We start from the raw sequence: 15,039 nt of genomic DNA, 5'->3' as shown, positions 1-15,039 counted from the left end.
CATAGTATATACTATGTATATAAATACTAAACAGGTCACAAAACTCAGGACACCATGTCAGTTCTTGAAGTGCTAGTCTTTCTTCCTATTTCTTCTAGACCCACACTATAAGAATAGTCTCCTCACTCAGAGAAAGGGGCAGCAGCCAATAGCATGTTAAGCTAAGCCAATTATAGACATACTCCAGCCTCTAACACCTAAAAACCTGCTAAAGGGTTGAAGGGGTGACCAGGTGTCAGAGCTCTATCCAATGAGCATGAAGCATCAGCTACCAGGTTCATGTCCAGATCTTGGAGGAAGGGGATATCTGCTAGATCAACTAAGTTAAGGAGTTTCACAGGTTTGTTAATGGTTTGGTTTTCTTTTTCTTTTTTTATTTTTTTTTTGGGGGGGGGTGTCAGTCATGGGGACTTGAACTCTGGGCCTAAGCATTGTCCCCAAGCTCTTCAGCTCAAGGCTACAGCCCTAACCCTTGAACCACAGTGCCACATCCAGTTTTCTAGTGGTTAATTGGAGATAAGAGTCTCATGGACTTTAGTACCCGGGCTGGCATTGAACCTCGATCCTCAGATCTCAGCCTCCTGAGTAGCTAGGATTACAAGGGTGAGCCCCTGCACCTGGCTCACCTCAACTATTTTCTGGCACTCCTTTGTAAAATCTTCCCACTCCTGAGCACCAGTGATCTTTCTTGGCTTGCTTTTGTTTTCTTTTCTCATTCCTTTTTGAGACAGGGCTTTCCCCTACGCAGGCCAGGCTGGCCTCCAACTCTTGATCCTCTAGTCCCAATTTCCTGAGTGATGATATGCAGGTATGCACCACCAAGCTAGTCACATATGTACTCTTTGTTTTTATGGTTTTAAAAAACTCAATTTTTATACACACACATAGCTTTGCCTTTTTTATGGTATAAATATACCAAAATTTGCTTATAGATCCACCTGTTGATAAGATTTGGAGTGTTTCTAGTTTTTATTGTAAATAAGGTTTTAATGAACATTCATGTACATATTCTTTCTTTTCTCTTGGGCAAACAACACTTAGGAGTGGAATGCTAGATCAAGATGTGTTTTACCCTTTTTTTTTGTGGATCGTGGGGCTTGAACTCTGGGCCTAGGTACTGTCCTTGAGCTCTTCTGCCCCTGAGCCACAGCCCCACTTCCCATTTTCTAGTGAGTAATTGGAAATAAGAGTCTCAGGGACTTTGGTGCCTGGGGCTGGCTTTGAATCGCAATTCTCAGATCTCAGGCTCCCGAGTAGCTAGGATTACTGACATGAGCCACTGAACCCAGCTTATCCTTTTAAAAAAAGTTATATTGTTTTCCAAAGTGCTTATGTATCATTTTTCACATTCCAGTTTCAGTTATTTTATAGTCTAATACGGTCTGTCTTAAATTTCAGCTACTCTGAAAAATCTGCAGTGGTAATTTGTTGTGGCATTAATTTTTATATCCCTAATGATTACTTCAAGTAGCTCTCTGTATATTTATTTGTTATATAAATACCTTCCTTATATGAAGCAGATAGTTCAAATCTTTTGCCACTGATAGTTAAATTAATATTCCATTTTAAGAATTGTATAGTTGGGGCCGGGAGTTTGGCCTAGTGGTTGAAGTGCTTGCCTAGCATGCATGAAGACCCGGGTTCGATTCCTCGGTACCACATACATAGAAAAAAGCCGGAAGTGGTGCTGAGGTCAAATGGTAGAGCTCTAGCCTTGAGAAAGTCCAAGGACGGTGCTCAGGCCCTGAGCTCAAGCCCAGGACTGGCAAAAAAAAAAAAAAAAAAAAAGAATTGTATAGTCATTTACTAGATGAATGATCTTGAAGTATAGCATTTTTTTGGATGAAGTCCAATTTATCAATTTCTATTTTACAGATCATGCTTTGGTGACAGATATTTGAAATCTTTGCCTGAGATTACAAATGTTCCTGTGTTTTTTGTTTTCTTTCTTTCTTTTTTTTTTTTGGCCAGCCCTGGGGCTTGAACTCAGGGCCTGAGCACTGTCCTTGGGCTTTCTCAAGATTACAGCTCTACCACTTGAGCCACAGCACCACTTCTGACCTTTTCTGAATATGTGGTACCAAGGAATCAAACCCAGGTCTTCGAGCATGCTAGGCAGGCACTCTACCACTAGGCAGCACTCATAGCCCTCTGTTTTCTTTTACAGCTGCTACCATCATCCATCTTGAGTTAATTTCTATGTGTAGTTTAAAGTATGTAAGTTCTTATTTTGATATATAACTATCAAATGTGGGGCCGGGAGTTTGGCCTAGTGGTAGAGTGCTTGCCTAGCATGCACGAAGACCTGGGTTCGATTCCTCGGTACCACATATGTAGCAAAAAGCCAGATGTGGTGCTGTGGCTCAAATGGTAGAGCCCTAGCCTTGAGAAAATCCAGGGACAGTGCTCAGGCCTTGAGCCCAAGCCCAGGACTGGCCAATAAATAAATAAATAAATATCAAATGTATAAAATTCTTTCACTTAAAAAGTTGTTTTGTAGCCTGTAATTCTCAGATGGTTTATCCTTGTACACTTAGGCTATCTATCTATTGAGCCACAGTGCCATTTCATTTTTATTTCCACTTGTCTCACTACTATATTTTCTTTTTCAATATGTTCTAAAGTCAGAGGTTTAAGAAGTATAACCATATGCTCAGAACAACTGAGTACATGTACTAAGGTATACCTAATATAGATTAATATAGTATGAACATAAAAGAATTTAAACTCGGGACCGGGAGTTTGGCCTAGTGGTTAAAGTGCTTGCCTAGCATGCATGAAGACCCGGGTTCGATTCCTCGGTACCACATACATAGATAAAAAAGCCAGAAGTGGTGCTGAGGCTCAAGTGGTAGAGCTCTAGCCTTGAGAAAGTCCAAGGACAGTGCTCAGGCCCTGAGCTCAAGCCCAGGACTGGCAAAAAAAAAAAAAGAATTTAAACTCATGAACAGAAATAAGTCATTAGATGTAAAACTATATGGAGACATAAGAATAATATTTATCAGCCAGGGGTGGTGACTCATGCTTGTAAACACAGCTACTCAGGAGGCTGAGATCTGAGGATCCAGATTGGAAGCCAGCTCAGGTACTAAAGTCCATGAGACTCTTATCTCCAATTAACCACCAGAAAATGGGATGTGGCACTGTGGCTCGTAGCCTTGAGCTGAAGAGCTCAGGACAATGTTCAAGTCTCACAACGGACAAAAATAATAATAATAATAATATTTATCATATAGTCCTAAGTAAAATTTTTAAAGCAGAAATATATAAACATACTTAGTGAAATACTATTTTAAGATAGATTTTTTTTAACCCACATCTTTTCTTACTAAATTCTACCTAATTTTGAGACTTCTCTATGAAGTCAAGGTCTTAATAATGTCTAAAATGTACTAAGCATTCATTATGAGGTTAATTCAATCCTCACAATGTCCCTATGAGGTAAGTATTATTATTTTCCCTCCCCATTATCTTCCCAAAGTGGAGGTTAAGAGAGAAGAAGGAAGGAAGAAGGGAGGAAAAGAGAAAGGAAAGAAAAAAGAAGGGAGAAGATATTGAGAGAGATGTATTAGGAGAGAGAGACATTGAGATTGATTCAAAGTAATTTTGCTCAGGTTATGTACATCTAGAAAGTGGAATCTAGGATTTACCTCAGGGTAATGTGGTGTCAGGGACTAAGTTCTTAGTCACCTCTGTGTGACCTAAAAGATGTTATCCTCTTAGTGTACTTGTTACATATACCCAACAATTAGTATACTATACTCTGTATACTTTTCCTTGTTTCCATTCTTTTCATATGTGTTTGTATTTGCTCTCCAATTAAAATTTAACTTCCTTGTCAGAAAGAGAACCATGATATTTGCTAGAAGCATGAGAACACTGATTTTTCTGATAATTTCTATAAGGATAGATTTTTTTTTTACAACATCAAAGATTGTTTTTAACAGGAAAAAAAAATATATCATGGGGCACAATGGCAAAGGAATTGTACCAAGGGGAAAACTAGGCATAATTATCCCCTTGCCACAAACCACCATCACTGCTAAAGAACATGAAGTCACCAAGTATGACTCAGTAACTTTAACACCTGAAGGAAAGATAGCTCATGCTATCCATGTCAGATTTAGCCTTACTAAAGTTAGGAAACTGACCACATGTACTTATTTTTCTTCTTAATTCATATCCTCCTTGTGAGTCATACCTATAAAACAAGACAGGCCAATCTATTTCCATTTCCTAAGAGAGAATACTTAAAATCAAACCTAGTTCTCTGCACATCTACAGTCAGGAACTGACAATCTGTGTTATCAGAAATAGCACACACAGGGGAAATGCTAAAATCAGAAAGGCTTCAGGCCTTTCAAGTAGATTAAATTTTAAATGCTTTTCAAGCCATCAAAATAAGAAAAACAGAGTTCAAAAGACATGATGTCTTTAATAAACACATTACTATGGTAGTGCAGAGTTAACAACAAAAAAAAACTTAAAAGTTAAATATTACTACCATAACCATAAGCAAAAGGAAAGGGCTATAATAAAACAAGACTCAAGTTTCTTGACTATCACACCATCAAAATGTGGGGGACTAAAGTTCCACAGGAAAATTATCCGTTATCCTCTAGGTAATTGTCAGAGAATATAAGATAGAAGCTCATAGTTCTTTATAATCCGTTTGTGTGGGGGCGTGGGGGTGTCCTGAGCCTTTTTTTTAAACACTGTCCCTGTGCCTCTTTGCACTAAAGGCTAGCGCACTGTACCACTGTGTCACAGCACCACTTCCAGCTTTTAACTGGTTAACTGGAGATAAGAATCTCACAGGGACTTTTGTGCCCAGGCTGGCTTCAAAGAGTGATCCTTAGATCTCAGCCTCCTGAATAGTTAGGAGATAGCATAAACCACCAGTACTTGGCTTTAAATACCACTTTTAAATGGAACTCATGGATATACATGGATGGCCTAGGGCCCTATGTTCAAATCACAGTATTTTTGCTTTTCTAAAAATAAAGATGAATATGCAATATACAAACAAGCTAGAACTAATAACCTTAATAACCTTCAATAACTATATTGACAAGGGGTAAATTCTAAAAACTAGTACTGTGTTGAAGATGGCTTTACTACAACTTAGCTAATATCTTACCCTGGTCTGCTCTTTCTGTACCTGGTTATCATGACACTAAAGCAGAAGCTGCTACATCATCCTTTTAAAGGTAGCACAAACGTTTTACTCTTATGCCACATTCACAATGAAGAAGCTAAAAGGAAAATACTACCCAGTTTAAGATGGTAGAGGAGCTTGAAAGCTACTACCTGTCTTATAATCAAGAGTTTTCAAAAGCAGCATGTCAAAATGCCAACAACTGAAGCACAGACCTTCCCAGGGCTACTCTTACCCACACTTTTTTAACATAGCCAGCTAAACTTTGATGTTTTGCCATACTGGGAAGTGATTATCTGTCATGACTTAACATCCACCTACTTCCTAAAGTATCCTTATAGCCAAGAAAAAACTTACCTCGGCAAAATGTGCTGACGTGCTATTGTCTATCCGGCCGCCACCACCACCTAAAAAACTAAAGAGAAAAATAAATGATGGCAATTCTACTCCCAGAACAAGCTCCCTGCCCAGAGCTAAATATAGAATGGCATTATGAGAACAAAGCTCAATAAGGAAAAACAGCTCATCCCAACAGGACCCACAGGAGAAACCATAGAGCTCGTCGCTCAAGCCTATAATCAATCCTACCTTCTCAGAAGGCTGACAACCTGGACTACAGTTCAAAGCCAGCCTGGACAGATATGTCTTTGAAATACTTTATTTAATTAACCAGCAAAATGCCAGAATGGAGGCCAATCCAGAGCTGGAGGACCTCTGTTCAAGCCCTAGTACTGGCACAAGAAACACACTGTTTTGAGTTTTTGTTTTTGTTAAATGTAGACTGACATGTTTATGAAAACAACACATTACAAAATCAAGTGGTTTTCAAGTGAGTAAATGCTAAATAAAATGAAAGTTTGAGGAAAAGGGTAGCCTCATGAAGAAGAAAGACCTATAGTCAGTAATGTAATTCAAAAGTGACTTATCAAAATAAGAGAAACACTTATTCTAAAATAGGCTAAGAAAATGAAATGCTGTTTCACTAAAAACTATTCAGCTATTGATTTTGAGGTTAATTTTGGGGGAATGGTTAAACATAATAATATAAAGGGTAATAGAAGTAAGCACATCAGGAAAGAGTTCAATAATTTTTTTTCTTCTTTCATTATCCTACCAACCCTTCAAGGTTCAGTTCAAATGCTAGTTCCTTCACTGAAATCAACCCCAAAGTCTCCAACCAAATAAGACTCTTGCATACAAATCTGATTTTGGTTCTAAATTCTACCTTGTATTATTATAAATAGCCAGGATTTCCCCCCATCTATTTCAACCCTTTTCTCTCCTTTCACAAACCTAAGTTATTTTTTTTTTAAAAAAAACTCTTATGAATACCTCAAATATAAAGTGTATGATATATCAGATATGAGAGTATTTCGTTATTACATCCTATACTGATCATGTGTGTACATGATAAAATACCTATTCAATCCAAAGGCCCTGAAGAATAGAAAAATACTAAACGCCATTGTCCCTATAAAACTTGCAAAGAAACCGGATTAACACTGAAGAAAAGAGGACAGAGAGAATCGTAAGAATTATTGGGTATTACTTCAAAAGAAAAAACATAAATGCACAAACATATACAAAAGCACCCCAAAGATATAAAATCCAGAAAGTACTTCAAAGAGCTTTAACTTTCAACATTCCAATACCAAACCAGCCACTGCCGTGCCCAGTAAGCAAACATGCCTGGTTAATCCAAATCAAAAGCAATATGCCATCTTCATATAATCACTCTCAGTCCTTATTTTCCACTTAGAAACCATTTAACACTCATGCTTGTTTCAGATGCTAAAGCTTTTGTAAAAGGTGCTTCAACTGTATAGTAAGTACAAATATACCTGTACACTTATGCTAAAGAGCTAAAACTATCAAATAAGCAAAAGGAAAAAAAAGTTGAATAAAGAGTATCCATTTTATTGTCTTCATCTAACCAAGGCTCTTCTTCCCTGCCTTCACTATCCTATCCTTTCAGAAACTCATACATTAGAGGCATTCAAACTATCAACTCTTTATTTCTTAGGATTCTGCTCCACTTGAAACTCCCTAAATGTTACCTTTCTTAAAAATTTCTTTGCAAGCCAGGCACTGATGGCTCACACCTGAAATCCTAGCTACTCAGGAGGCTGAGATCTGAGGATCACAGTTCTTAGCCAGCCTGGGCAGGAAGGTCAGTGAGACTCTTATCTCCAATTAGCCACCAGAAAATTGGAAGTGGTGCTATGGTTCAAAGTGATAAGAGTACAAGCCTAGAGTGAAAAAGCTCAGGGCAAGCACCCAGGTCCTGAGTTCAAGCCCCATGACTGACCAAAAGAAACTCCCCAAGTCTTTTAAGATTGAACAGAACTAATCATAGACTACAGGGAAGGAAGAAAGGAGGGAGGGAGGGAGGGAGGGAGGGAGGGAGGGAAGGAAGGAAGGAAAGAAGGAAGGAAAGAAAATAGAAAACCCCACAGTGTTCTGAGAATTTTTTTTTTTTTTTTTTTTTTTTTTGGTGGTGGTAGGACTTTGACTCTGAGCCTGGGCATTGTCCCAGAGCTATGGTGCCTCAGCCCCACTTCCCAGTTTCTAGTGATTAACTGGAAATAAGCATCTCACATTCTTTAGTGCCAGGGCTGGGGTTGGTTTTGAACCATGATCCTTAGATCTCAGCCTCCAGAGAAGATAGGATTACAGGTCTAAGTTACAGGCTCCCTTTTTTTGTTGTTCTTGTTTTTTGTTTTGACCAGTCCTAGTTCATGAACTCAGAGCTGGAGCACTATTCTTGGGCTTTCTCAAGGCTAGCACTCTACCACTTGAGCCATGGCACCACTTCCGGCTCTTTCTATGTGGTACTGAGGAATGGAACTCGGGTCTTTGTGCATGCTAGGCAAACACTCTACCACTAGGCCAAACTCCCAGCCACCTGAGAAATTTTACAAAGCTTAAAAATTCTGCTGGGTTGGGCCAGGGGGTTGGCCTAGTGGTAGAGTGAGTGCCTGCCTAGCATGCACGAAGCCCTTGGTTCAATTCCTCGGTACCTCATACACAGAAGCCAGAAGTGGTACTGTGGCTCAAATGGTAGAGAACTAACATTGACAAAGCCCAAGGACAGTGCTCAGGCCCTAAGTTCAAGCCCCAGGACTGGCACCCTCCCCCAGCTGACGCCTGCAATCGTAGCTACTCAGGAGGCTGAGATTTGAGGATCTTGGTTCAAAACCAGCCTGGGAACTAAAGAACTTAAGACTCTTATCTCCAATTAATCATTAAAAAAAAACAGGAAGTTGCGCTGTGGCTCAAGAGGTAGCGTGGTACCCTTGAGGGACAACGCCCAGGCCCATTGTTCAAGCCCCATAACGCACAAAAGAAAAAAAAAAAATCTGCAGGACAGTAGTGGCAGAAAAAAAGCTAAGCAAGAGGGTAAATTGCTAGGCCCCAGTGGCTCACGCCTATAATCCTAGCTACTCAGGAGGCTGAGATCTAAGGATGCTGTTCAAGGCCTGCCAGGGCACAAAAGGCTGTGAGACTCTTTGTGTGTATGTGTGTGTGTGTGGAGGGGGTTATGGGGCTGTCCCTGAGCTCTTCAGCTCAAGGCTACCACCCTAACCTTGAGCCAAGCTCTACTTCCCATTTTCTTGAGGTTAATTGGAGATAAGAATCTCAGGTCCTTTTGTGCCCCGGGTGGCTTTGAACTTTGATCCTCAGATCTGTCTCCTGAGTAGCTAGGATTACAGGCATGAGCCACCATGCCCGCAAGTCCAAGTCTGTGAGACTTTTATCTCCAGTTAACCACTTGGTGTGGTGGCTCAAGTGGTAAAGGGCTAGAAGAGTTCAGGGACAGCGCCCAGGCCCAGAGTTCAAGCCCCATGACCAGCAAAAAAAAAAAAAAAAAAAAAAAAAAGTGTAAGATTCTAAGTACACACACACACACACTAAAATTTTACAAGCTTCTCCTCTCCATATGTTTAGATGGGACCTACTGTTACATGTTTACCTGCCAGGGCTTCCTCTTAATATTTTAACTATTCAAGGACTTCCTTTTCCAAATTTTACCACCCACCACTAATTAATAACTAAATACTGAAATCAGCATTTGTCAATTTTACGTAATTATCATGTTGTCTCTAAGATACTGATTCCAAGATCTCTTTTTTTTGGGGGGGAGGAGGGGAGGGTGGATGGGTCATAGGGCTTGAACACAGGGGCTGGGAACGGTCTCTAAGATTTTTTGGCTCAAGGCTAGTGCTCTACCACTTAGAGCCACAGCACCACTTACAGTTTCCTGGTATCTCACAGACTTTCCTGCCCCATCTGGCTTCAAATCATGACCCTCAAATCTCAGCCTCCTGAGTTACTAGGATTACAATTGTGATCCATCATCTTTCATCTTTTAAAACACTGATCTAAGTCTGCCCCATCTTCTGCATGTCAAGCAGGAGATGCTTCTCCTTCCCTTGCATATTTTCTTCTACTCTGACCTGGTTTGCTAAACTTAAAAATAAAAATATTGATTTCTTTCAAAACACATACTCTTTACATTTAATTGTATACTCATAGTCTTTACATTTAATTAGATATTAACACTTATAACAAGACAACAAGTCTTGGCAACAAGTCAAGGGCAAATAAAAGAATTAAAAGTCAAGTGAGATGGAGTCTACAGAATTCACAGATAAGGATTCGTTCTGCAGTTAATAATTTATAACTACAATCTGTACAAAAGTACTATCTGTATAAAGAAAATGGGAGTGCTATTTCAATACTTAGGGAGGGAGGAAAGTCCATTAATAACTTCTCTACAACCAAAATATTCAACACATGCAGAGCATAAGTGCTTGAAATTAATATTTGAATATATTTTGTAAATAAGTATTTGAAATATTTGATGTAATTAAAATAGCACAAATAAAAAGCTACTCCAAGTTAGCATGCCATCTCCACACAATATTGCTTATCTTGCTGCCATGCTAATCTTACAGGCTTAACATTGGTACTGTCACTTAAAACCAAGATAATTATCAACATTTAAGTGTTTGTAGCAAACTAGATTCCATGCCATATACTGCCCCAGAAGCTCCAACTCAAACATACAATCACCAATTATTAACAAAGTGAAACTAACAGTACATACTGTAAAACGTGTAGCTCTTCCTGATGTGGAAGGGACCTTCAACTTTAGATTCTGCCAACAGCAACGATAAAGGAATTATCTCCTACTATTAAAATCCTCAGTCACTTCTAGATTAAGAAGCTTCAGAATATAGATTCTTCAATTGTTCAACCAATTTTTTAACCAGATATCCAAAAGAATAAATGTGCCATTATATTTAACAAATAAAAATAAAGCCAATATAATATTTTACAATTAAATTTTATAGCTTTATTCATATTAATCAAATAAATAGATATTGTCATTTTCCTTTTCTTTCTTTTTTGTCAGGTGTGGGGTTTGGACTCAGCCTGGGCACTGTCCCTGAGCTCTTCAGCTCAAGGCTACTGCCCTACCCCTTGAGCCACAGCACCGCTAGCACTTTTTTTTTTGCCAGTCCTGGGCTTGGGCTCAGGGCTTGAGCACTGTCCTTGGACTTTCTCAAGGCTAGCACTCTACCACTTTAGCCTCAGCACCACTTCCGGCTTTTTGCTATGTATGTGGTACTGAGGAATCGAACCCCAGTCTTTGTGCATGCTAGGCAAGCACTCTACCACTAGGCCAAACTCCCGGTCCACCGCTTGCACTTTTCTAGTGATTAATTGGAGATAAGAATCTCACAGACTTTTTAGTGCTGGAGGTGACTCTGAACCACGATCCTCAGATTTCAGCCTCCTGAGTAGTTAGGATTATAGGCATGAGCCACCTTGCCTAGCTACCACATTATTTTCTAAGTTTTCCTTTTTCTTTCCTTTTCCTGTTCCATTCTTCCGCCCTCTCATTTGTACATGCACACGCACACACGTGTACAGTACTCATACTCATTCTCTTTCCCTCCTTCAGTAGAGTATAAGCTATAAAATAAATTCTTCCAATCCATTTAGTCAATGCTCAGAGAAAATAGTTTTGGTAACAGGATGCTTGATTTTTATTCACAAACTTATACAATACCTGGAATCATCTGTCACTTCTTCAATAAAGCCTGATTCACATCTGGGACATATATATTCCTACAAAAGAAAAAAAGGAACAAGTGTTTCACATTAGAAAGAGAAGGATGTAATAACACAGTACACAAGATGATACTTTGGACCTTTTCACATACTTGATGATTACCAAGGTATGTCTGTTTCTGTGTTACACATTGCCACATAAAGAATTCAATAAGTTATCTGCAGAATGGTCTTGTAGCTAAGTGGTCCTCACTGACAGACAAAAGGGCAAGTGAAAAGTATTTGTTTCTCTATGTTTATATGTTTGCTTTATAATTTGCATTGGTTGGATTATTTTTGTTTTGTTTGTATTTTGATTTTATTGTAGAGTGGGTGACAGAAGTGGGAAGGCTAATTTATATTTTTTTATTGTAATTAATAGAAAAGTTACATTATAGTCACCAGACAGAAGGTGCATTACTTCACAAACATTAATACCCTTTCTCATGTCTGATTTATTTTTTAAACTAGAATGAATTCATCATCTAACTTTCTCTTTAAATTTAATGAAAAAGCTCATATATATATATGAGCAGTAAAACAAAAACAAAAACAACTCCCCAAAAAGGGAAGTGGAGCTATGGCTCAAGTACAAGAGTATCAGTTTTGAATGAAAAAGGGATGGGGCCTAGGACAGGAGTTCAAGCCCCAGTACTGGCACACACAAAAAATAAAAGAACCAGAGCCAGGAGCAGTGGCTCACACCTGTAAGCCTAGCTATTCAGGAAGCTGAGTTCTGAGGATCAAGGTTCAAAGCCAGCTCAGACACTAAAGTCCGTGAGATTCAGAAGTAGCGCTGTGGCTCAAGGGGTAGGGCAGTAGCCTTGAGCTGAAGAGCTCAGGGACAGTGCCCAGGCCCAGAGTTCAAGTTCCATGACTGACAAATATACACATACATACATACATACAAATTAAAAATGAAAGAACCAGTTTTTAAGAACAGACAACCTAAGGGTTATAAGTTATAGAGCACTTGTCAAACATGTAGGAAGTTCTTCATGGGTAACTATATAATTTAAATACTTAGGAAAGCGGTGATTCAATTTCAGACCAATAGAATTGACTTAATTTCTGGTCTCAACCTCTTAAGAATATTAACACTCACTACCTTCATCATTTTATTCATTGCAAGCCATATCTAAACACTGACATCACTGGGAACTCCAAATTATCAGCCAACCTTCTTTAGCTCACTGTGAACCAGGCAGAAAATCAGGTCACAGGACAAAGCGTTACTTGATGAAAGCATGACCAGAAGCACAATAAGCCAAATATTTTAAGGAAACAAGCTAAACCATAAAATTTAATCAGAAAATGTTAACTTCATACAACACAATATAGCCAGAATAGATTTTGTTACATTGCTTTTGTTTACTCATACTAAAGGCAGTAAAGCGTGGAATAACTAGGATCATGAAATGCTTGACGTACATCACATGGGTGGAAAATGACAAATGATCCATAACAAATCTTTAGCCCTGATGTGTACCACAGCAGTTAAGAGGCAAAACTTATCCTCTTTCAGTTTAGGCAAAGAATCTTCTTTCATAAACTAATATTCATTCATGCAGCAAATATATCCAAACTCATTCATCCTAAGCACTGAGAAAAATGAAAAGTAATATAGGCTGGGCACCAGTGGCTCATGCCTGTAATCCTAACTACCCAGGAGGCAGGAATGTCTGAGACTTTTATCTCTAATTAAGCACTAAAAAAGCCAGAAGTTTTTGCTGTAGCTCAAGTGATAGAGTGCTAGCCTTTAGTAAAAATGCTCAGGGGCAGTGTCCAAGCCCAGACAAAGTTCAAGCCCCATGACAGGGACAAAAACAAAAAATGAAAGTAATATGGGAGGTAATGGAAATCACCTACAATCACCTATGGCATAACAAAAGGAAAAAAAATAACATTCCACTAACTCTATTCCAATAATTGCAAAAGTAAAAGCATATAAAATATGCTGGTGTTAGAGGCTCACACCTGAAATCTTCACTACTTAGGAGCTTGAGATCTGAGGATTGCAGTGCAAAGCCAGCCCAGGCAGAAAAGTCTGTGAGACTTTTTATCTCCAATTAACCACCAGAAAATGGGAAGTCATGTTGTGGCTCAAAGTGGTAGAACACTAGCCTTGGGCAAAAGCACTCGGGACAGAGCTCAAGCCTCAGGACTGATCAAAAAAACCTTTTTATAAAACATATAAAATAAACTTCTTTGAATATCCTAATTTTAGGTATTTAGCTTTAAAATGTGAACGCTTAAGAGTAATAACACCAAAGTTGTCCTGGTAATCATTTCACTCTGTGTGTGTAGTGTGTGTGTGTGTGTGTGTGTGTGTGTGTAAATATATAATCTACCTTAAATATACACATATCCCTTGCCAAAACAAAATCAAACAAGTAGACAAATCTTAGAACAATCTTTCAGCACTTAACCTAAATTATATTGAAACTAATGATAACTGTTTCTACTTTGGGAAAGGCCCTATTTCTCTATAGATAAGGGCTGCTCATCCTTACACAGCCTTTCAATCAGGATTACATAGCTCCATTCCTAAGAATGCCCTCATTCAAGCTTCTAACAGGTATTCGTGAGTATCATTTTACAGCAGGATATACAAAGGTAAACTGAGAGGTTAGATGAGTCTGCTCCAGTCAGACAAGGAATTTGTGCTGGTACAAGGATTGGTATCTTCAGACTACTCTCTGATCCAAGAGTCTGAAAAAGTTACAAATTTAAGCACAAATCTCCCAAGCTCATGAAACTTCTAAACAGTTATGAGAAACAAAAGTAAAATATGAGACAGGTACAGTGGCTCAGGCCTGTGATCCTAGCTACTCAGGAGGCTGAGATCTGAGGATCACAGTTCAAAATCAGCCCAGGCACTAAAGTTTGCGAGACTCATATCCAATTAACCACCAGAAAACCGGGAGTGGTGCTGTGGCTCAAGGGGTAGGGTGGCAGCCTTGAGCTGAAGAGCTCAGGGATAGCGCGTAGGCCCAGAATTCAAGCCAGCCCCACAACTGACCCTTCCTCAAAGTAAAACATGATTGATACTAAAGTCAGTTATAGAAAATGCAAAAAAGTGGAGATGATCATCTGTTTTTCTGTTTTATTTTCAAATTGGAATTCTAGCTGTTTTTACTAAGTGGCACGGTGGTGTTACTAATTCACTCCCACCAAACAGTTTAAAAAAAAAAAAGAGGATACCTGTAAAAGTTGCCACACAGTGTGTAACTTGAGATGAGTGATCCAATTTCTCTGGTCTCACTAGCACAAGGAAAGAAAGTGAGCCCAACATACACTGCCCCAGTATACTAGCAGCCACCAACTACTGAACACTAGGTTCTGTTCTCAATAAACTTTTGGGGAGGGGAAACCCCTTTGGCTAAAATTATCTTACTGAAAATTCTCATTAGAACCCCAAAATTAGAAAGCCAAATTGACCCTGGGGACAGGGCACACTTAAGCACCACTAGCACATGAAGACAATGACTATGGCTATCCTCTTGCTCACAATCAGCTTCTCAACCTCAGCATTCTTGACATTTTGGACCCAAGAATCATTTGCTGTGATGTGTGGTCTTATGCATGCTGTCAGCATGCATCCAGAAGCAGCCGGCTTCTACATACCAGATGGTAGTTGCAATCCTCCAAACAACCCCCTGGTTGTGAAAACAGAAGTGTCTAGAGCCAGATGTAACGGTTCATGTCTGGAATCCCAGTACTCAGGAAGCTGAGGCAGGAGGTTCTCAAGATCAGGATCA

The 15,039-nt window shown here is 39.2% G+C and overlaps 1 protein-coding gene across 1 annotated transcript in view; it reads right to left on the bottom strand.

Moving 5' to 3' along the window:
• Positions 1-15,039, bottom strand: part of Rnf115 (ring finger protein 115) — a 35,375-nt gene that overhangs the window by 15,225 nt on the left and 5,111 nt on the right. Inside the window, exons 2-3 of the mRNA XM_090334155.1 lie at positions 11,238-11,296; positions 5,516-5,573 (exon numbers count right to left, since the gene is read on the bottom strand). Of these exons, the coding sequence (XP_090190281.1) occupies positions 5,516-5,573; positions 11,238-11,296 (117 nt within the window). The remainder of the gene's footprint in view (positions 1-5,515; positions 5,574-11,237; positions 11,297-15,039) is intronic.

This window comes from Megascapheus bottae, chromosome 6 (genome assembly GCF_031878675.1).
Source record: "Megascapheus bottae isolate mThoBot1 chromosome 6, mThoBot2.hap1, whole genome shotgun sequence".
In the NCBI taxonomy this organism is placed as follows: Eukaryota; Metazoa; Chordata; class Mammalia; order Rodentia; family Geomyidae; genus Megascapheus; species Megascapheus bottae.
The sequence above is the reverse complement of the archived record's forward strand: the minus strand, read 5'-3'. Positions and strand labels throughout refer to the sequence as shown.